This window comes from Leptosomus discolor, chromosome 8 (assembly GCF_034619465.1).
Source record: "Leptosomus discolor isolate bLepDis1 chromosome 8, bLepDis1.hap2, whole genome shotgun sequence".
Taxonomy (NCBI): Eukaryota; Metazoa; Chordata; class Aves; order Leptosomiformes; family Leptosomidae; genus Leptosomus; species Leptosomus discolor.
The window spans coordinates 3,863,002-3,885,009 of NC_141398.1; the positions used below are offsets into that span (position 1 = coordinate 3,863,002).

The 22,008-nt window shown below is 48.2% G+C and overlaps 1 protein-coding gene across 1 annotated transcript in view; it reads right to left on the reverse strand.

Moving 5' to 3' along the window:
* Positions 1–6,903: 6,903 nt before the first annotated feature.
* Positions 6,904–22,008, reverse strand: part of RIPOR2 (RHO family interacting cell polarization regulator 2) — a 69,895-nt gene continuing 54,790 nt past the window's right edge. Inside the window, exons 15-23 of the mRNA XM_086468954.1 lie at positions 20,433–20,617; positions 18,371–18,539; positions 16,920–17,055; positions 15,799–15,960; positions 14,650–14,808; positions 13,386–13,588; positions 11,807–11,890; positions 9,697–9,787; positions 6,904–8,229 (exon numbers count right to left, since the gene is read on the reverse strand). Coding sequence (XP_086325080.1) covers positions 8,129–8,229; positions 9,697–9,787; positions 11,807–11,890; positions 13,386–13,588; positions 14,650–14,808; positions 15,799–15,960; positions 16,920–17,055; positions 18,371–18,539; positions 20,433–20,617 — 1,290 coding nt within the window. The 3' untranslated portion in view covers positions 6,904–8,128. The remainder of the gene's footprint in view (positions 8,230–9,696; positions 9,788–11,806; positions 11,891–13,385; positions 13,589–14,649; positions 14,809–15,798; positions 15,961–16,919; positions 17,056–18,370; positions 18,540–20,432; positions 20,618–22,008) is intronic.

Genomic DNA, 22,008 nt, shown 5'->3' on the forward strand with positions numbered 1-22,008 from the left:
ATGGGTAACAAGGGTCAAGATCTAAAGTTTAGTTAGATTTATGCTTTTCAGGGTGGTGTGTTTTAATTAATAATTGCCTCTGCCTTTTAAGGGAGCCTTTTCCAAGATGACTAGATGAGAGCTTCAGTAGAAAGTATTAGACAGTTTCTTCTAGAAATCCCTTTATTTGCTGATAAAGGCAAGGTGGGCTGTTCTTGCTCCTGGTAGCAGCTGTACTGAAAACTGGCTGGAGACAAAGCTGCTTACATTTCAGAGCTATTCTGAAAGGAAAATGGAGTATCTGTCTCCAGGTACTGCTCTGGTATTTACCAAGAGATGAGGCACCACTTTACCAAGACAGTGATGTTCTGAAGGGTTTGCAGGAACAAAAAGCACTCTTAAAACTCTGAGCACCTTATCTGGCATCTGTACCAGGGAGGAGAGGGAATTGCTTGCAGGTGAAAGTGGTGAGGCAGAAGGGGGGAGTAAGTTGAACACAGCTTTTCCAGTCCTGCAGTTGTTCTGTAAGTAACAAGGCCTTTGAAGGACAGGCTTTAGAAGATGCTGGCCATGGCAATAGCTTGTGAAGAGCTTCAAGCTGAGTGGCTTTCAGGAGGCAGAGAGAATCGGGGGGGATTCTGGTGTGTGGCTCTATTGGGCCTTGCCAAAATGGGTGCTTGAGGGTACCTGTGAAGACACCCGTGGAGCTATCAGACTGGCCTGTATCTCACTCTCCCAATGGGTGTCATTCAGTTAACAGGTATTTTCAGCGGTGTCATTCAGTTAACAGGTATTTTCAGCGGTGTCAGTCAGGGAATGTCAGAACTGTTGTAGGAAGTAATATTCCTTCTGGCTTCCATTTCGCCTCGAATCTGGTAACCATGAGGTGAGGCGTCATGTTTTCCTGGGAACTTGGTAAAAGAAAGATTACAGTTTGTGCTCTAGAGTGTACTTGGATGTAATCCTTTCGGTCACAGTGCAGAAACGGTGACAAAGGTGTGTCCTGTCACTCACACTGATGCTGTGTTTAAGGAAAAACAAACAACTGGAGGCTGGGTAGCTGCTTTGTAGGGTGACCTGGGTTCCTGTTCAAAAGAACTAGATAATACTGTCAAGTGACCTATCTCAGATTCTAAGCAACTTTCATGTCAAAGTAGTTCTTCCACAGTAGCAAATAAGGAAACACATAAATTTTAACTTGGGCAGTGCAGTTTAGTTTAAATTATTGATAGTTAATCTTTCAGAGGTGGCTTTATTTTTAAAGGTGGGGAATATTTTCCATTGGCAGAGGCTGTGGAAGGGAAGAAAGCACTTGCATAATTAGCTGGCTGGGCGGACCAGTCCAACTGAGACAGCAAGTGCAGCTTTTCCACCATTTCACCTCCTGCTCTGTGAACTGTTAAAACTGCCAGCAAGTAATAAATCCAGAATTTGTGTGTGTTATCTGCAGCTGGCTCTTCCATATTGTCCTCAAAGCTGGGCAAGAGGAATGCTTGCTAGATTTAAATCTTGTGCTTTTTCTTGATTGATGTTATGTAAATCACAAAGACGAGACAGTCCCTCGAGTAGCTGGATCCTTCTGTTGGAAGGGAGCGCGTACAAAACAAATCATGCGAGTTCTTCTCGTAGGCCGATGGATGCGTTGCAGCGTTAGGCCCGCCTGGAAGAGAACTCTTCATATCACAAAGCCATGTGCCACTTGGTAATGCGTGCCACTTGCACCTAAAGCCTTCAAACCAAGGCTACTGTGGGTTTAGGAACTTCGATTCGTTACCAAAGAGGATAGCTGGCTCTAGAAACGCTTGAAAAAACGTGCTGTAGGAGAAGGCTGAGTATGAGACCTGAACCACAGGAATAAAACCCAAACACACGTGCTCTGTCGGTCACAGATGGATTGGACCTTAATCAAACCATCTCCCTATGCCTACTAGATCAGAAATATTCGTGTATGAAAGTTGTCAGAAGTTTTAGGATTAATTGCCATTTAAAAATAGTCTAAAAGGGGTCAAGTTCTGTTTATTGTCCTGAAAACTGAGTTTTTTACAATGTGTATGCAGCAGAACTATGTTTTATAGTTCTAGGGACTTTGCATGCATGTGTGAAGGGTTTGTCAAATGTGTAGAAATTATCCAGAGATTTGTCCTCTTACAACCATCTGACCTTTTATTTTTGTACCGCAGGGGGGTTGCACTAGATGACCTCTAAAGGTCCCTTTCCAACCCAAACTGTTGCATGATTCTGTACAGGGAAGCATTTACCACCGAAACAGCAATGTTGGTTTTCACCTGTTACATAGCTAAAGACAAACTTCATATCCAGCTAAGTGACAGAGAAAATGCTGCCTAGCAAAATAAAACGATCTGTTCTGGAACTGAACTGCAGAATGTGACTTCTTTTTTTTCCCAAAAAATCATAAATGCTTTTGTTCCCCAGCTTGACCAGCATCTTGACTCCTTTGCACTGCAGAGGCTGAGGCCACGGGCTTCCACTGAAGTATCCGAAGGCTGCTCAGAAGTGGGATGCATCTGCTGCCTCCTAGCATGTCTCCCATAAAATATGCGTGTCCTAACAGGACAGAATTTCAGGTATTTAAGACTAAAGTGAGGGGAGATGGGCCATTTCCAGGTGTTTCAAGGAGGAACAGCTGTGCTGGGACTAGAGAGGCAAGCAAACTGGGGGGTGGGTGGATGGTTTGGGTGAGGAAGAGCTTTTAATTGTTGTAGCAAAAATAACAATTTCAGTGTAAACACCCATTGTATTTAAGACAATGTGGGAATGAGACCATAATAACTACTGGGCTGGGCAGCTGAAACTCACTTGGAGTTTGGCATTGTGAGGGCCTACAGCGTGGTTGTTGCAGCCTGTGCATAAAGTAACAAAGTCAGTCATGGATTTTTTGCAAGGAAACACCCTGCGTGTTTGGTTATTTCTCCTTAAAGGCCACCTGAGGTTGTTTTCCAAACTGGATTTGAGATTTTGAGCACGTTTGCAAAGCCCAAGGCTGCGTGTTTCCAGTGCTCTGTTGTTCTCGAGACCGAATTGCGTTGTTATCATCAACATTTTCTTCGGCAGACAATGTTTATTGCATGTTGTTAACTTCTCTTCCCTGCAAGAACACAAAGTAGTTCAGCAAATGATAACGGGGTTCTGTGAAACTTTCATTTGCTGCTGCTTTGTCGATCCGCCAACAACTGTCTGTAGCAAAACGTGACCGTCTGTGTCAAGGTCAAACCCTTGGTTGTGACCTTACCCCCGGGGGGCACCGCAGCCGTTTGAAGGTGGCTTCTGGATCCTATTGTCAGGATAAATCCCCTGGGAATCGGCAAAGCAGGGGTCTGGCCTTAAGAGATGTCTGGCAGTCCTATTGACTCCTAATTTTGCTTGCTTAAAGTCAGCCATCAGCTGTACAGCCAGAGACTGCAGCAGCGGGTAAAGCCGTTGTAGGTCCCTTTTCTGAAGGGGTGTCTGGGGTAAAGCGGCTGCAGGTCCCTTTTCTGAAGGGGTGTCTGGGGTAAAGCGGCTGTAGGTCCCTTTTCTGAAGGTGTATCCGGGGTAAAGCGGCTGCAGGTCCCTTTTCTGAAGGTGTACCGGGTACAGGAGGAGTCTCACCGACAGCAGCGTGAAGCTCTGGGCAGCCCAACTCGGGCTGGAGCTGGAGCAGCGTGGAGGCACTGCGGGTTTCTGAAGGCTGAGAGGCAGTAACAGCGTGGCGGGGGCGGGGGGGGGGTGACACCCACCATAGCTCATGAAAAGCCTGAGGTAAGAAGCAGCCACCGACAAAACCCCCTGGCAAACCCCTTTCCCGAGCCCCCTTTTCCTGGCGAGATCCCTCTGTCTTCACTCCGTGCTGCTGCCGAGCTGTTTCGGTACAGGAGCTGTTTCCTAACGTGCTTTTCTGGGGTGAACCTTTAAATTAGTTTGAGTCAACCTGCTGCAGCCCTAAAATGAGGTTTTCTAGTCACTGCCTGCTGGTTCCTTCTTTGCTGGGGAAGCCTCCGTCTTGTTACAGTCCCCTCCGTGCGTCTGGCTTTCCCCGCTCCACAAAGGAGCGTTAATGTGGTGGGAAAGGGCAGCAGTCAGCTCTGCGGGCACAAAAATGTGGAAGTGATGAGGCCAATATACGGTTTGTTCCTTTTTATTTGCCTTCTGGTTTTGGAAGCTTGAAGGTTTGTTCACTTCTTCACGGGTTTGTTTACCCTGAGGGCAGAAACTTACGGGATTTTGGTTTTGTTCTCAAGTGTGGGGTTTTTTCAGATGTTGGCATGAACCCTGTTAGAACATGATTCTTTGGTTTATTTAGTTCTAAAACAGTGTTAATGCTCAAAGTGAAATTTAGCCTCTATTCATCTATACGCCAGGTTCAAGTCTGTCAGTCTTGGATACCACAACAGGAACTAAATTTCTAACTTTCCCGCTAAAATTCCCGTGAATTTCCTCACTGACTTTGTGGAGAGCAGGATTTGCTCCTCTCTGGTCCCTACGAGCTGCCCGCTTGGGGTTTAGTGGTTGCAATGGTGTAGCAGATCAGCTTGAGGCCGATTAAACTTCTCAAAGGGCGGATTGAAACTGCAGGGAGGTGGAAGTGGATGGAAGTCGAAGCTCCGTTTGATTTGGTACGTGTAGACGTGAGCAGCCCTGTGCTCCCTGCAGCTTTGGCTCTCTGCTGCGTTCCCCGGGCCTGTGCCTGACTGTTTGTAAGTGGAAAAGGAGCATCTTCTGTCTGAGACAAGTCTCTCTCCGCAGAAGGGAAGAAGTAAAAGTTTGGTAACAGCCCCGGAGCCTCTTCAGCATATCTTCTGTTAGTTGTGGAGCCTTGATAAGTATCTTGAATGATGCACACAGTTGGTTTGGGCTGAACTTAAACTAGGGGTACCTAGAGACGTAGGGTACTAGTGCTTGCCTGAAGGTGACCTCATCTCGGTTGTTCCTAAGACGTCACAAAATCAGGTCCTGCGGTACGCAAACGACAAGCGAGCTTTTGACGGACGGCAGGTACTACAGTGTCCTGGTTTGGGCTAAACCAGAACTAATTCTGTTTTAGCGCTTTAACTTTTCAGTTCAGTCTCCTCTAACTAACGGCGCTGTCTGAACCAGCAGCCTGTTTTTCCAGACAGTGACTGCTCCCAGCAGTGCCAACCCCTGGTGTTTACAGTCCATACCAAGGGATGGGATGCAGAGAGGCCCTGGCTTGGACTGGTTCTTACAGCGACCAAGGTCACTGCTGAGTCTTGTGCTGCGTGTTGGGGTGCGGGAGTGAAAAGGGTCACAACTACAGGGAGGAGCGAACCGGACAGGTGACCCAAACCTGACCCACAGAGTGTTCCTCCCCACAGACGTCATGGTCAGTGTAAAGCTGAGGGATCACGAGGGTCTCGCTCTCTTCTTCAATGGCGACATCTGAGGAGGACTCTGTCTGTCCTTCTGTCGTCGATCCCGACCCGTGCATCCCTGAATCCAGTGCCTGAGTCCAGCTCCTGCATCCCGTCCCTGTCTGCTGCCCAGTCCAGCCTGGGACTGCCCCAGTGCCAGCCCTGCAGCGTGGTGGGGACGTGTCATCATCAGGGTGGGGGGAGTTGGGTTCGGTGTTGGTTTTGTATTTATTTGTACATATTGTATCTATCTCATTATTTCCTTATTCTTACTTATTATTATCTTTTATTGTTATTGTTCCATTAAAGCTGTTTTAGTTTTCTTTTCCAAACCGTAAAGTCTCTCTCCCTTGTTCCCTCTCCTTTTCCTTTTGGGAGGGGAGAGGGGTTAGTAGAGAGCGTCTGTCATTCGTTAGTGGCCGGCCCAGCCTCAAACCGTGACATACAGGCAGGAGCTTTGGACAGACACAGGAGCACAGGAATGTCCTCATCTTCTTTTTAACTGGTGTCCACCTCTTGCTGCTGCTCTGGGACGGGAGCACACACTGAAGCAACCAGAGAGGGAACCCTGAGAGGGCACAGTCCTCCCTCCGCAGCCAGACCAGCGTTTGAGTTTAAAACTGGTGTTTTTCAGATGCGCTGGGGCTCGCCCCCCAGCTGCACCACTAAGAGCAGTCGTTTTCACTATAGTTTCATCCCCCTTCTCTACTTTCCCCGCTTCTGTGGGTTTATTTCCATTTCTAAACCAGTTTGCCACTTACCTGGGCCAGCAGAACGATGACAACACGAGGGCTGTGCGTGTTAGAACGCAAGTGAGCGCTGCACCGCTTCTCCCGCCACCGCTGAAGTTGCAGTTCTCTGTCCGCCCTCAGGCACTTTGTTCCCTTTGTTGTAATTTAGATGTTTTTGTAAGATCTTAAAGTAATGTTCTTCTGAGCCTTAAAGTTGACACGGTATGAAACAAAATATTTCTACGCTGTAGGAAATCTAGCAGATGACTTAATGTAATTTCGCTAAACTTTTTGAGGTTGTAAAGTCTTGTCCTGGTGACCAGGCTTGAAAGGACAAATATTCCCTACAAGCCTTTTCCCTTAATAGGACTAAACAACTCCCTGATGGTTTGTCCCAAATCTGGCTGCAGGCAGTGGATGTAAGAGCCCCCTGTGATACCGGGAGCTGATTTGCATGATGTTTGAAGGTTGTACGAGCCTCGCAGCGGAGAGGCTGCTGATATAAAGAGGGACTATACGTACGGACTGATGTGCTTAGTAATTAAAAAATAATCTTTATTATAACTTAAATGTGATAGGAAATATGGTGAGTACAAACGGCACAAAACTAAAAGCAAAAAAAAAAAAAAATTAAAAAAAAAAAAAGCAAAGTCAGTACAAAAGGACACTTGGAAGAATTCGGCTGATGGGCTAGGCGGGGTATAAAAACCATCCTGTGGTTATTCACCTTCTGCAGAAAGAGTCCGTACCCCTCAGTAAGCAAGTAAGCATTCTGAACTGTACAAAAATGTACTTTTTTAATTAAAGGAAGAATATATATATTTATAAATATACAGGTATGTACATTGCTGTAACATTCACAGTAAAAAAAAAAAAAAACCCCTCGCAGAAGGACCCCGGCCTGCCAACGGGTTTGGCGCACACGAGGCTTCCTTTTGATGCGAGTGGTCTGCGATCTTTTCTATGGAGTCTACGCAAATTTGGGTACCTTAATTGACACCTAAATAGCATTTCATGCATAATGAACACAGCACGGGAACACTCTCCTGTTAAATTCTATTCACCTCTGTTAACTTCAGGCTCGTAATCACCAGTTTGAAGCACTCGCTGTCTTTCATCCCTGCAGTGAGCGGGGGGGTGCGTTCGCTTCACCCCCTGTTTATTACCGCCTCCGAGGTCCACTTCAGCTTGTTCTAGTTCTTTATTCTGAAATCACTCTATAGAAGCTATGATCCACTAATTAGAGCGTAGGAAATCCAATCCTGCCTGCAACTTACGGGACCAAACGGCTTTGAGGACTTGTGCAATTAGCTGCATTCATTCCTCCTTCCTGGAATAAATAAATGCGCTTTACTTTTTCATTTAGTTTCCAGAAACCTACGTGGTTGTTTGATCCTCCTCACAAATCTCTCGATTAATGATGGCTCGTTGCTGGAGGGCAAGAGAAAGGAAATAAAAGACCAGCGGAGGCATTTAAGCATGAGTCACCAAAGTGACACCTCCCAGGGTTTACATCCTGCTGTTTCTGAAGGCAAAACTTGAAGAAACTTGCTCCCTATTTCATTACTGAGACAAAACTGAGAAAGCCGAGCGGTGCTCCCTGCCGCTGGGGACGCTGAGCTCGGCGTTGAAGAGAAACCTTCTTTGCAGTCCTGCTCAGGTGGCCGCCTACTTGGCCGTGTTAGACACCGTATCGCACGTCTCAAGCTTTCACGACAACTTCAAATGTAAAACTCAGTAAAATAGATGAAGGTTTACTACAAACTCACAGAAGTTTGTTGAGGCTGAACAACTGCAATTAGGTTATTTGTTACAAAGCAGTCAAGAAAGTTCCTCAGCATCCAACTGTTCCATCATGAGCCGCAAAGAGGAGCCAGTAGGAACCCTTAAGCTGGATTTTAGATTTTGCTTTTCCTTAAGAAGTCTGTACATTGCTACATTTTAGGACATTCTCATAGAATTCTTCAAAGTCTTCCTTCTGCCCCCCACGCTGAAGTGCAGCTCCACCCTGCTTTAATGCCTGTGAAATGTAGGCAGGTTCTTTTCCCCCTAAAAAGCTGTGGCAGCTTCAGTTCCGCGGCGGCTTCCAACTTTAACAAACTCCCGGGGAAATTTGTCCAGCTGTTCGTACGCCAGCCTCCCATCTTCACCTGAATGCAAAATGTTAAAGCATATTAATGTATGATAGCATTGCTGTACAACACTTAAAATACTGGATTCTCTGCTATTAGAAAGTACCGATCTGCCGGTAACTTCTTTCCCTTCTTGAGATTTCTTACGTTGGTGAAGGCGAATTCAGAAATTACTTGGAAAAATTAAGCACGCTGTGAATGTTCACTTTTTTTTTAAAATTTTCTCTTCTAATTTTATGGCTCAATCTAAAGCAAAACAGAAGCAGATGTGGCTTGTATGATTAGGTGACGGTATCTGCACACTGGGCTTCCTAAATGACCTACGGTGCTTGGGAAGGTCTCGGCTGCAGCTGGGATACACTTGAGGCAGATGATGTATATCCACTTCTGCTTTGGACAATATAAAGTTTACCCACGTCTCACTCCCTGGCAGTTTAAAGAAGTGAGTCTAGCCGCATCTTTACTTACTGCTGAAAGAGAGGAAGCAGTATATTTGCTAAATTTAACGATTTGTGTCTCTCAAACCCTTTTCTCATAGCTACTGTCATCTGTATGCACCTGCAGATAGCACTGAGCCTAGCGTGTGGAATTGGCCGTTAGGAACCCAAATGGTCTCTGGATGTCATCGAGAAGAACGGCAGTAAAGTCTCCCAGGGGTTTTCAAGAGTGTCCCCAGGCTCGTTGTTTTATAACCTGAGCAATCACACGTCCAACAGCAGAGTGAATTCCTGCTGAACTGGGGAAGGAAAGAGATGTTTGAAGAATTTGTGTAACTACAGTCACAGGCGGACACGCCCCCACGGAGCAGAAATTCATGCCTAGCCTAAAGGCCAGAAAAACAAGATTTTTCAGTGCCACTGAAGCACTGGTGCCCTGAAACTGCAGCCATGCTGGCAGTCCCACGCTGCCACGCAGCCAGATTACAGGTTAATGAACAGAGGGTATCTGTTGTCTCACGGACAAACGAGGGTCAAGGCAAGGTGCCCGAGAGGTACTGTCTGAAGGAGGACTTGCAGGCTAAGGTTGGTCCAAATTAGCATATAAAGGTAATTTAGATTAAATGGACGCTTGGCTGTGCTAATGGCACTTGAGAGTGTGACTATGGCACCGCAGGGGTGACAGGAGGGGATCCTCAAGAGGAGGGTGTATGAGACGCAGTGGGTGGTGTGCCGGTCCTGCCTCCTCAAGGCTGCTGGGTTTTCAGATTCATGATGTATTATTTCTGTTTGTCGACTTCTCCTTTGCTATTTTTCCTTTTCTACTCCCCCCTCCAGACTTACACAATTCAATTTCTCTCTTTTCGGTCCACTTTCATGATGTTCAAAATGAATTACCTTCTAAGAATATATATTTTCTAACATGTCCGAGTCTTTAGGTAAAGTTTTGCTTCCATTTAGAGTCTCACATTTGTAGAACTCTGGACTCTTACATGCTGCTTTGTTAAAAAAAAGAAAACGAAGTACTGCTCTAAAAGAGGCAACTCACCAAGGGAGAGCAGGGTTTCAGATGCCACTTTCCTGATCTCTTCGTTGTCAGACTGGCAGAGCGTGACCAGCATTTTAATACTCTCGGTAGCCTGGGAAGTGCAAAAAGAACCACGTTGGCACCGCACAGTACACCGGGGTTTTATGTCACCACCTTCCATGGAAATAGCAGCCATCCTCTACGCCAAGGGAAGGGCCTTGGTGGAGACACGAGGGATGGAGTTTCCCTGAGGGGCAGCATCTAGGAGAAGGCTTGTTTTTGTCAGCGTGGACCCTCTCTAAATTTCCTACCCTGCGTGCTACGTGCATAAATCCAGCTGACCAGCTACGTCTGCCCCTTCTGACTGTAGGCTGGGTGAGGGGCCGTGGGACAAGGCCATGGAAGCGCCGAGGGATGGGTATGGCAGGGAGACGAACGGCATCGAGGGCCTGAGCGTCACACCGAGCGTGTCCAACCCGGTAGGTCCGAGAAGGCTGCTCTCACCAGCCTCGCTGTGTCTACAGGGACACGTTGGCTGGCCAGCCCCGTCACTTCACCGCAGGCTCCTCACCGACATTTCCACATTTCTGCCTCGCCTCTGCTATTTTTTGGAAGAAAACAAGGAATAATCCTGTTCTCTGCTACACGAATGTCAGGCCTTTCGGGAGAGCAGCTGTTACAGTGTCTCTGGCAGGCTCTTTAACACAACAAGGAGGGAGATGAGTGGAAGCAGGGGCAGGTGCTGCCCCGGTGTGACACACGGAAGAGGCGCTGAGCCACAGAGTCAGTATTTGTGCGAGCCCCGTCCATCTGAGGGGCACGGGGCCGGTCTACGACGCTCTGAATGAGGGCTCGGCTCACCCCCGGCTCCATCTCCAACGCGGTCGCTTGTGCTTGACTCAGGGCAAGTCTGTGCTGGGCGCGTACTGGTGACTACAACTGGAAGGCTTAGGAGCGATGGGGCCACGGCAACACAGAGCTCGCTGCGAGCTGCAAAAACTCTCAGAGGTTCCCAGCCGGGCCTTGTGCGGCCGACGTGGTTTGATGGGGATGAGCCTGCCGTTGGGTTAGCTCATCCACAGTCACCTATCCATTGTAGTATTCCCACCTCTGAAATAATATCTTCCAGAAAGGCTTCAGCTTTTTCTTTGGAGATTCCGAATGATGGTACTTCCCCTCAATAGTTTTGTTTGTTTTTTTTTTCCCCAGCAATCGCCATTCTCACTATTCAAGATGCATCGGGAGCCACACTGCTCCAGTTAAATGTGTCTAGCTCCAGTCCCCACCACTGGTTCCTAGGCTGCTTTTTCCTGAGAGATCAAAAACCCCACTGTGCCCTGCATGCAGCAGAGGGGTAATGCCCCTCATCATTGCCTCTTGGGGATGCCTGCTAGCATCGTTTAAGGGAAAACATTTTTTTTCTTATTTAAACAATATTGGATTATGTATTGGATTGGTATCAGTTCTGGCTGGGATGATGTTACATTTTAGAGCTGTCTTCTCCAGGAGACAGTTTTGAGGGAGAAATAATCAGTCTGTGCTGGGTCTGTCTCACAGAACATGTTTCTGCCTCTGTGTCCCGGACCAGCCAGACTTTGGCGGCTGCCGTTTCCCATGGCTCCATACAGCCAAAACAAAAATGCATTTTTCTTTCCCATCACGGGAGGGAGTGCAGAAATGGTACCAGGTGCTAGCTGAGGCTGCAGCAGCCAGATGTTATTTGTCACAAAACGAGCTGTGACCTGTCTCTCCCTTTCTTTTCTGCTGCAACCCACGTGCGTTACAGCTCATTTTATCCTGGGAAGGGATGCTTCCTTTCCCTCTCAGTCAGTAGGCTATGGATGAATACTTCTTTTTTCTCTACGTGGTGGAAGTAAGTCTCCCAAAGTCAGTATGAGAGGGAGGAAAAGATGATATGTAGAAGATAAGCTTTGTCAGCAGAGCTTGGCTGCTTTTGCAATGAAGCTTCTAAACCGTTCCCAAACAGCACGGTACCCGTGAGAGGATGCAGTGCAGCAATGCAAAACAAAACCACCACCGCCGCTGCAATTTCTGTTTTGCTGTTTGTACCTATCGGTCGTCCTTTCTTTGAAGTAAAGCCACGTGCCACAGCGAATTCCTTGTCTCTTACCTTGAGGTATCTCAGAGCCAAGCAAGCTGCTTTCTGCAGCTGGAGGTTGGGCTGGGTTAGTGCTTCACAGTAATAAATCAAGGCCTGAAACCAGAGAAAGAAGAGTATGACGAAAATGCCTGTGCCTGTGTGGAGCAGAAGGGTGGAGCGTGGCGGCATTGCCACCCTACTAATGGGGGAAGGATTGCAGCCCGCCTTCCTGACAGTGAGCCTGTGGGGTGTGGAGGCACAGCCCCTGCTACTGGCAACGTGGTGGGGTAATTCCCTACAGCAGATCCAGGCCAGACCACTAGCTTAGTAGTCTCAGGCCAGCTTTTGGTGAGGAAAAGTTCACGTTCAAGTGAGAAGCACAGTCTGGCACCCTTGAGGGCCCTTCTGCATGCATCCCTGAAGAGCTTTAAATGGGCCTTGGCGCCTAAATAGCTGAAGAGCTGACCCTTGAGATGGTCCCTCTAATGTAGGGATAGTAATGAACAGGCTGGGGTGGACCCCAGGGGGCTGCAAATAACTGTTTCTGGGTTAGCATGAGCTGTTAGACCAGTTTACTGCTTGGCCCTAGAAATCAGTAGCTACTGCTGAGCAAACCAACCCAGCGCGAGCAGCAAATCTCAGCGGCGGTCGGCTGCGCAATGAACTCATCCGCAGCGTCAGGCTGCATAACGCCCTCACAACAAGGCACCCTGCGGTCCCTCCTGCAGGCAGGGAACCCAGTATCAGCTACACACGCCTGCTGCAGGAGAAGGTTGTATTTTCCCTGAGCTGCTGCCTCCGTAAAGCTGGGGATGAAGGGGGATGGTATGAGATACCAAGAGGCTGCAAAAAGGGAAGGTGAAGTGGCAGGTCAAGCAAAGAGGGGCCTGGATTGACAGAGAAGAGCAGCAAAGAGTGAGCTCCTCTTTCTCCTCCCTCTTCCTTCCTTCCACCACTCTTCCAACTGCTTTTTCTTTCCCTCTCTCCTAACAGGCAACAAGAAGGGTAGCAGGGAAAGGTCTGCCATGAAAAGGTAGAAGCCAGATCCTAATTTCTTCTTCTTCCTCTTCTCCCTTCCCTTTAATTTCTGTGTTTAATCTGGCCCTGCTTGTTGCCTTCGGTATCTGTGATAAGACTCCAATCCTAGATCTCACAGCTGAGCTGCCTTTGCCCAAGGCAGTCCATCCCCTCCAGAAACGGTGGGAGGTCCCAGAGATGCCAGCTTCCTTTGGGGAAAAAAAAAAAAAAACAAAAACATCTCAGACCTCCGTCTTTGCCCATTGCTGATGCTGGGGACTGAAGCCAAGTCTGAGACAGGCCAGCAGAAATGCTGAGGTGTGGCAGAGAGCTGGGGAGCACAGCCCTCGGTAAGTCTTTGCAGAGTTTTGGTTAGGACCTGTTCCCTAGTGGAAGGCAGAAGCAGACTGGCACGACAGCAGAAACAGACTTGTGTATTTGCAGAAAAATTAGACAGGAAATCCCTCTGGATCGGTTCGAATCAAGCTCGGAGCAATTATTTTATACGTGTAGACATCTGAGACGCACAGGCAGAAAAAATGTCATGATGATACAAGGCCTCTTATGCAACAGGCGATTTTCTGCCACTTACCTTCTCCCTGAAGTGCCTGTTTTCTGCAGTAGCTGTCAGAAGTGATGCCACCGTCTCACTGACTTCGTTTTTGTTTTCATTGAGAAGTAAAGCCAAAGCTCTCAAAACTTCTTGCTGCGGTGGAAGGTTATTGGAGTTTATTTTGGCCACATTTTGGTGCAGTTTTCCATCTTTCACTGACTGCAGCACCTGCACCACAGAAGCTAGAAGTGCAAGAGGAAGGTCCTTGTTATTTATTTTATCCTCTCAGTGTTTCAGATTGCTCCTTGCCCTGCTAGCAATCCTCAATTTTTACTATACACACGAAGGACATGAAAAATCCCCATCTGAGCAATTGCTATGGATACATATTGCGATGAGTCTGCACGGGGAATTGTGTGGGCTTTAAGTTGGGCCAGTTTCTCAGATGTTCTTTCAGAGAAGGAGGTGAGTAGATGGGCTAGGTGGGACACTGCAGCACTTACACCTACCCAGAGTTAAGGGTCTACCTGCCAGATCTTCCCTTTCTACTGGAAGATGTAAATCCCCCCCATAACGAGTGAAACCCAATATCCTTGTCAGTGTATTTACTTCCAGGGCATCTTTGAGCCTTTCCCAGACAGATTAACGTCTCCCACCAAGGGCCAGGGCTCATGTGTCTCAGAGGTGGGCTGAAATGCCTTTTTCCTGCCAGGCTTTCGAGCAAAAGCTCCCCAGTATGCCCCAATAAAAATTAAAACTAAGTAAGGTTCCACAAACTCCCTCTCAAACAGAGAAGAAGAAAACTTGGCTTGCCAGGGATTGCAGTCTAGCACGCCCTGTGGAGAGTCTGCTCCTCTCTTTAGCTCTCGGTGGCAGAGCCTGCCAAACACCGAGGCACTGTGTGATCCCTCGGCTCCTGAGAAGAGCTCAGCGCGCCAGAAGGTCTCTCCATAAAAGGATGGTGGAAGACCGGAATGTCATCCAAGATGCGGGCACAGAAAACTTCCCAGACCTTGGGCCCAGCCCACCACCATCAACCATCTCCTAAAAACTGACTCTTTCAATATAGTTTTTTCCCATTCAAATACAGAAATAGAAATAACTGAGGGTGTATCTGCATCAGCTCCTTTCCCTTGCTATGTACGACTGCTCAGGTGCACTCAGACTCGGTGTCCAAGGCACTTCTTTGTCTCCTTTCCCCACTTTTTTCGTAAAATCAGGCTCAGGGCTGAACTGCTCTGTGCTGAGGTCAGAAGGACACCGATGCACTCCCCCGTCAGCCACCAGAACTTGTACACCCTACCTTCTTTTGCGAGCTGCAGCAAATAGCTTCCAAGGTCATTAACACTGTGGCTGGCAAAATAGTTATAATACTGAAAGACGGTAATGATCTCGGAGGACATGCTGGAGTAGAGGACAGGCTCCGTCCGGTCCAGGATCTGAGACACCAGGATTCTGAAGACTGCAGGCAGCCATGGACAAAGGGATGTGTTAGTGAGAGCAAAACCTGCTGGCAAAATGCCGCAGTCCACTTCAAAGCCAGAAAGAAAGAAGCGTGTTTGCAAAGCCAGGTACTTCCCAACGTTTCTAACCTCAACTGTGGTTAGGTTCAAAGCTAGGGAGACCTTCTCCCTGTCCAGCTGTCATCACCAGAGCGTATCTTTGTAAGGATGAACCTCTGACAGTTTACAGGTGCCTAGTGCAGCTTCTTATCCGATCGATACAGCACCCTTTCTACCCAAACGATAGGCTAAACAGGTATCCACGTGCACTGCCAGTGACATCTCCACGATGCCACTTAAGTAGGGGAGATGCACACAGAGGCAGGATTTGGCTTTACTTGTTTTCATGTTCCTGCGTGAGCGTGTGGCACGCAGAGAGCTAGTCTGAGGCGCCGTCTGTGAGAGCTGGAGCATGGAGCAGGAGGGAAAACACTGCCCTGCATCTGCAGGGTAGGTGCCCACAGCTAAGCAAGTCACCCTACATCCCTGTTCTGTCCCAGGGAGATGCTAGTCAGTACAGCTGGAGTTTCAAATGTGGTACATCCCACTCCAGGCAGGAACCCACGTTCAGATGGACTCACTTGGATGCACATTAATTCCATCCCAGTGAACTGTCATGGGGCATGGATATTGTACAGACACGTAAGGTTAGGTGTGGGGATTCCTACTCACACCGAATCACTTACAAACCTGTATTTGGGAACAGAGTTACTTTCTGATTAGCTCACAAACCTTAAAACAATGTTTTCTTTTCTGCTGACCTCACCTTTTTCTCCTATTCTGATCTGATTATTTTGGGCCAAAACTGTTTCAAGAGTTGTAGCGTTAGTTTTCAAATGAGATCTTGGAGCCATGGCCAAACAGACCTCCAAGGGGTAGGAAAACAAAGCAATGAAGGTTGAGTAAAGCCCAGCTGATGACTGACACAATTTTTTTGCAGCAGTTGGTACCTGCTTCTGCAAGTCCTGGACACTCCTCATTCACCGTGGTAGCAAAATTGACATCCAGCTGTTTCATCATCTTGTCTGCAGACGTGTGATACACTCCTGAAGGGCCAGTACACTTCATCCAGAATGCCAGCAGCGACAGCTTCTTGTGGAACTCCGGAATCGCTGGTGGAGAAGACAAAATGCATGATGGAACTTTAAAGCCAAGCTGGAAGCGTCGGCTTCCAGAAGAGGAAAGACAGTAAGAGAGGAGGAACTCTCATCCCAGCCCACTGACAGCACGATCACTGTTTGGTGGGTCACCCTATGCCATTACCTTCACAGCACATGATGGTGGGCTCACCCCAAGTTTGTAACGTGTTTTTTTCCATTTCCCACGGTAGGATGTGAGAAAATTTGCTCTGCAACCAGTGCTGGGCACTGATGTCTCACCCTTTTAAATACCACGAAATACTAGGGGAATACTGGTCTGCACAAGACTGGTCCCTGTCCTAGCACTGCTCTGTGGCTTCGAGTAAGTCACTCAATTTTGCCTCAATTTTCTGATAAATTAAGTAAATATACCATGTTGTATTTACCTATCCTGCCAGGAGGAGTGACTAACTCCACGTTTGTATACTCACGAGGGTGAGCAACTACATGTTTGTCAAACTCTTCCAAGGTATTAAAATAGATGCAACAACAAGAAAAATAACTAAATAATTCTCCATAGAGAGGACTAAAAAAAAATGCACAAAATGTTCAAGGATTGTTGTATTATGCTTCTGATAGTATACGGCAGATCCTGTCTTTCCTCAGGAAAAGGAGGTGGAGGAAAAATTTGGCTCTTTGGAGGTGGCAGCATCCCCACCCCACTGCAGCAACGACCTCTGTGCATCTTCTGCCCATGAAGCAAGATAAGTCTTTTCTCTTTTCATCTGCTTATTTCTGGATACCAGTGCTGAAGATAGAAGACGGCCCCTGAGCAACTCTGGTGACGGCTACATCTGCTGGTAACTGTGAGTTGACCTGACTTGGGTGGCATCTCCTGCAGTGATGGTGAGCTCTGCACAGCGGTCACTTCAGCCGGCACGCGTGCCCAAACGAACCCTCTTCCAAAGGAAACCCCCTAACTTGTCTCTTACCATCAGTAAGGGAGGTGATGTTTCCCAGGTTCTCAGTGCTGATCTCCACGATATTCTCCATCACGAGGATCTGCCTGGACAGCTTATCCAGGAGGTCTCTCGCCACAAACGGTGTTTTACTGGAGAACACAATTTGCTGGTGAAGACAAGCGGGAAGGGAGGAAAAGGAGTCATTGAACCAAACTGAGCCAAGCCAAACCAACCCTCAGGAGAAAACATAACCCTCCAAAACACTTGGCACCTGAAGAAGTGCAATGGCAAATTCATTGCCTGGAACCACGGCATCTCCTTAACTTCATAAGTTGTTTGTCTCTGGGATCTTTCATGGTCCTGGTTGATATATGGCTTGTATCTCTAACACCTACATCCAGATACAGGTACTTGAGTATCCAAGCATCCATTTGCATAAGTAATTTATGATTTATACACTCTGCAAAGCCTAAGGAATCCATCATCATAAGCCTTAAAGCCAGAAAAGAGTATTAGCCTGAGTTTTGTGTTAACACAGGCCATGGACTTTCAGGATATGCCCGCCTGGAGGCAGACCACAGGTCCCTCTTTCTCCACTCCATTTCAGCTCTGATTAACCACCCAGGTGCCTTTATTAATTTGGTGCTTTCACCTTGCCACTACTCCCTGCTGCTGACATCTGCATTTTGTCAGCAGTCTATGTAAATATTGTTGATACCAAATGTGCTCTGTGTGTGGACACAGTTTGAGCTCGCCTCCCCCAGATGCACATTTACTGTGTGTATAAACCAAAAACTTGGATTAATCAAGAAAACCCCGATGCCCTCGCTTGCTGGAGTGGCTTGGTGCAGGTTTAAAACCGCATTTGCTGTGCTCGGGCTCTGGAAATAAAAAAAAACCTCCTCTAAAAGGTTGTGCTAGTTAGTTGTGAGCAAGAACAGACAATTCCGATGTCCTCATGCGCTGCCTTCACTGCGGGTGTCGCAGACAATCTCTCCAGCTCACAGGCAGGAATCCTGCCCTAACATCGTGGCAAACCTTGTCTGGGGCTCGGTTAAACGGCGGGGCCACGGGCTTCTGTTTTGCTTCTTGAAGACACGGGCTCCCTTAACCAGGGACCGATCTCACCGAGGACCTCCCGGCGAAGCCAGTGGAGGTTTGTACCCCAGAGCAGGGGCTGCCCCCGTCGTCCGCTGCGCTGCCCCTCAGTCCTGCTGGGCAGCACGGGCAGAGCGCCCTGTAGTCTGCACGTCAGGGCTGCGCCGAGACGGGCCAGGATGGCAACCATGGAGGCTTTTCTATTTGGGGGTGAAGGGTGCCACCATCCTACCCCAGCATGGCTGTCCCAGCCCCGCACTCCCGTGGGCTCCCAGGAGCGGCGCTGCCCGCGCCGACCCGCTCGTACCCCCCGTTATGGGCACGCTGGTGCCTGCAGGAGGAAAAACTGAAAATATCTGCCCCAAACGAGGTGGGCCCGGTACCTGAATGAGCTGCGTGCAATACTGCAAGTGCTTAACTACGGTGATGTCGAGGCTGTCGTTCCCCGTGGTCAGGGGCAGAGGGCTGCTGGCCACGCTGGTGCCCACGCCCGTGTCCTCGGTGAGAGCTTCGCTCAGGTGGCCTCTGGCTTCTGGGTGCTCCGTCCTGTAACTGGGGAGGGATGAGGGAGGTCAGTGCAGGGCCGGCCGCTGCCGTGGCAGACACACACGGACACACAGACACACAGACACACGGAGAGATGCTCACTCAGGGCGACGAGCACGGCACAAGAGCTGAAAGCAGCCAGAACCGTCGCGACGAACACATCGTATCGCAAAGGAGCAGTGCTGCCCTGGCCCGGCGCGGAAGGGCTCTACCCACCGAGGGGACAGGGCTGTGTCCCCCTGACCGGGGTGCCTTTGGCGATGCCATGCCCTCAACAGCAAGTCTCTCTAACCCGCAGTTACTGTCGCCTGGCGGTGACGGTTTTCTCCCATCTGCTGGTGAATCACCTTCCCGGTCGCTCTGGATGAAGCACCAAGCGCCTTAATTTGTGCCATCCCAAGCACCGAGCTGCTCAGAACAGCTCTGTGCTTTCCCAGTCCACCTGCTGCCAGATTTATTTCAGAAGGGAAGGAAAACCACTGCTGGAGTGAGAGACATGATGTTTTCATACGCTGTCTTAGGCGCAATGTGTACAGCTTGCTTTGCCAATGGTTTCTGTAAGAGCATTTAAGTTAGTCTCACTGTGTTTTAAATCATTATTTCCAACACCGGCTTGTTGGGCCAGTGGTCCTCCCTGTGTTTAAATGCAAAGCCCGAGGTCAGTGCCCAGATGGCAAGTGTATTTTATTTGGCTGCAAGTTCAGAAGTTTCAACACTTGCAGTCTCTACACTGAGTCACGCACTTGCACATCTAAAAATGGAAGCGGGAATCTACACTGTCTGGGGATGAGCCAGAGGGGAAAAAAAAAAAAGACATTTTACCTTCTACTTTAACTTCAAAGATTTTAGTTGCTTTCCAAGTTAGCTTGTAACTAACTAAAATTTTTGCTGCTTAAGTTAAAGTTATGCTAAAGTGCCTGGTTAAAGCCAGATCCTTAAATCAGCACAGGCTGAACTGAGGTCAGAGTGCCGGTTTAGCAAGCAACACAATTTTCCAAGTTTTTTTTTTCCCCACCAAGTCCTATTCTGGAAAGAGGATATGCAGTGAGACGACGGGAACTGCATGGTGGTTGCTTGTTTGCACTCAGAATTGTTTTAAACAGGCCACAATAAGTTGTGAGAAGTGGAGCTCCCCGGTTGGAAAGCGTGGGCTGTGAGGGAACCACTTTCTTTTCTTTTTTTTCCAGCTCTAGTGCCGCTTACGTGCCTGCTGGGCATCGTGTCAGCTCCGAGGATGCAAACATGCTTTTAGGATCTAATGATTGAAACACAGCAGCTTGAGGTCACACGACAATGGCAGACCACAGCACAAACACCACAGCTTTTTGGGGGTTTTTTTGCCTTTTTTTTAATTTTTTTTTTTTTCTCAGAAAGACCAAAAGTGATGAAAGAAGGGCAGGTAACACGCAGGGCCATGAACAGAGTACCAGTCATCACTCTTACATTCCAAAGGAAACCTACACCATGCTGCTTAAATCTGGCCCTGTGTTATTGTTACTGACAAGCTTAATCCACTGCAAAGACTCATTCGGCTAGAGAGAAAAGACAAAGGGAGGGGGGGAAAAACCACAGAGGAATTAGTAATTACATCCAAGGAAAGCCAGGTCCAAACCACTGTCAAGGAAGAGGCTCGGCCACTATTGATGTCAGCTTAATTGAATTTACCCTTCTCCTTTGGAGGACAGATTGCAGAGATTCGAACAGGGAAAAAAAGAAAAAATGATCCTGGAAGGTAAAGATTTTGTATGCAGCAGCCATGGGGAACCCTCTGACCCTATAAACTCCTCAAGGATTAGTCAGTCTTCCTTGAATAATGTGTGCACCGGGATCCCCTGTTAGTGACAACGAGCTGGGGTATCGGTTTGGCATAAGCATAGCTGGCAGTTACTACGAACTTACCTGTTCTTCTCAATCTCAGTGTCTGAAAATACTGAGTCTGCACCTCCTCCACCATTACAAACCTCCACACCACCACCATCCTCATCATCAAAGTCAGAGGTGTTCAGGAAATCAAAGCTTTCTAAAGCACTTTCAACTGTTAGACTTAAACTGGAGGACCTGCTTCGGCTTACTGCTGGCTTGCACTGCAAAGGCAGAACAAACCAATGAAAACCCCAGATATTAGCTACTACTGAAAGAAAAGAAAAAGAAAAAAAGGATAAAGCTTAAAACTTTCAAATTCTTAATTTTATTTTTAAAACTTCATTTTATTGGGTGTTTCATTTCAAACCTTCATATTCATAGCACATACAATCAAAGCCTGAGAACTGGAAAACCCCTTCCATTCCTCCTCCCCTCCCCATCCTACGCCCTCTCTTCCCCAAAGGAAAACCCTCAAAGGCAAAATTCGATGCGTTTTATAGAAACGAGGAGTACTTGAATCCAAGTGACGCAGCTTCCAGCATCCCCCAAAAGGAGAGACAACAATTAACGCACTGGAAGTTGAAAAGGGAAGGCACATCCCATAATTGCTGTTCCAGCTACAGAAGCCAGTTTATACATATCCCATGGCACGATCGGATTTACTCCAGACGTAACTCCAACGGTCCTTAGCCAGGAATGAATTTGGTCCCGTTTATTCACGGGATGAGAAGACTTTTGTGGCCTTCGAAGCCACATGGCTTATCAAGGAAAAGCCGATCAGGCACCAGATTCCTTGGCAACGGAGAAAGGCAGTATGGTAGCTCAGAAATTAACAGTGCTGGGGTGGGGGAAGCCATCCCATCTCGCTGCTGGGAAGGAATGTGACGGACACCTTGCTGTTGCCATAGGGAGCATCAAAGGCCCCGGTCCCGAGTGGTGATTCATCCAGACGTGCCCATGGAGTTGCTTCCAGGGCCACTTTGCGGGATCAGACGTAACTTGAGGGATCACCTCCGCTGGCTTGTGCGATGACTTCCACACCTTCAGCGCTACGTGGTTATTTGACCAGACACAACCAGGAGCCACCGGTGCCATTACGCAAGCCGCATCTTCCAGTCCCCGGCAGGAGCCGAGACTTTGTCTCGGCTTGTAGAAAGAAACGCATTGGCCTCCGAGTTCAGGCTCAGCACCAGCTCCTCTAGAGCTGAGGGGGCTGGGAGTTCCAGTTTGTTTGCACGCACTATTAATGATATAATGGTCATACGTGGGCACTCATGATGCTCGACTCCTTAAACTGACCGTACAGTCGTTAGCTGATCAAACACACTTCCCAACACCTCCGTGACACTGCTGCTTCCTCCGCAGCACCGATGGTTTTAGCCACTCTTTCTTTCAGAGCTGGTAGTGCAGCATCTTCAGGCAAAAGCAAACAGCAACGTGCGGGCTCCTCCTTTTCTCTGCCCATCTAAGGTGGCCAAGAGAGATTTCTTCAGCCACAGCTAGATCCCAGCTCAACCTTTTGAAGTGGGGAGCCCAGCGCGGGCTGCTGGCGATGCCGAGTATCAGCCTGCAAGCTGATCAACAGGCGACACGCAGACGTAAGCAGATCTGG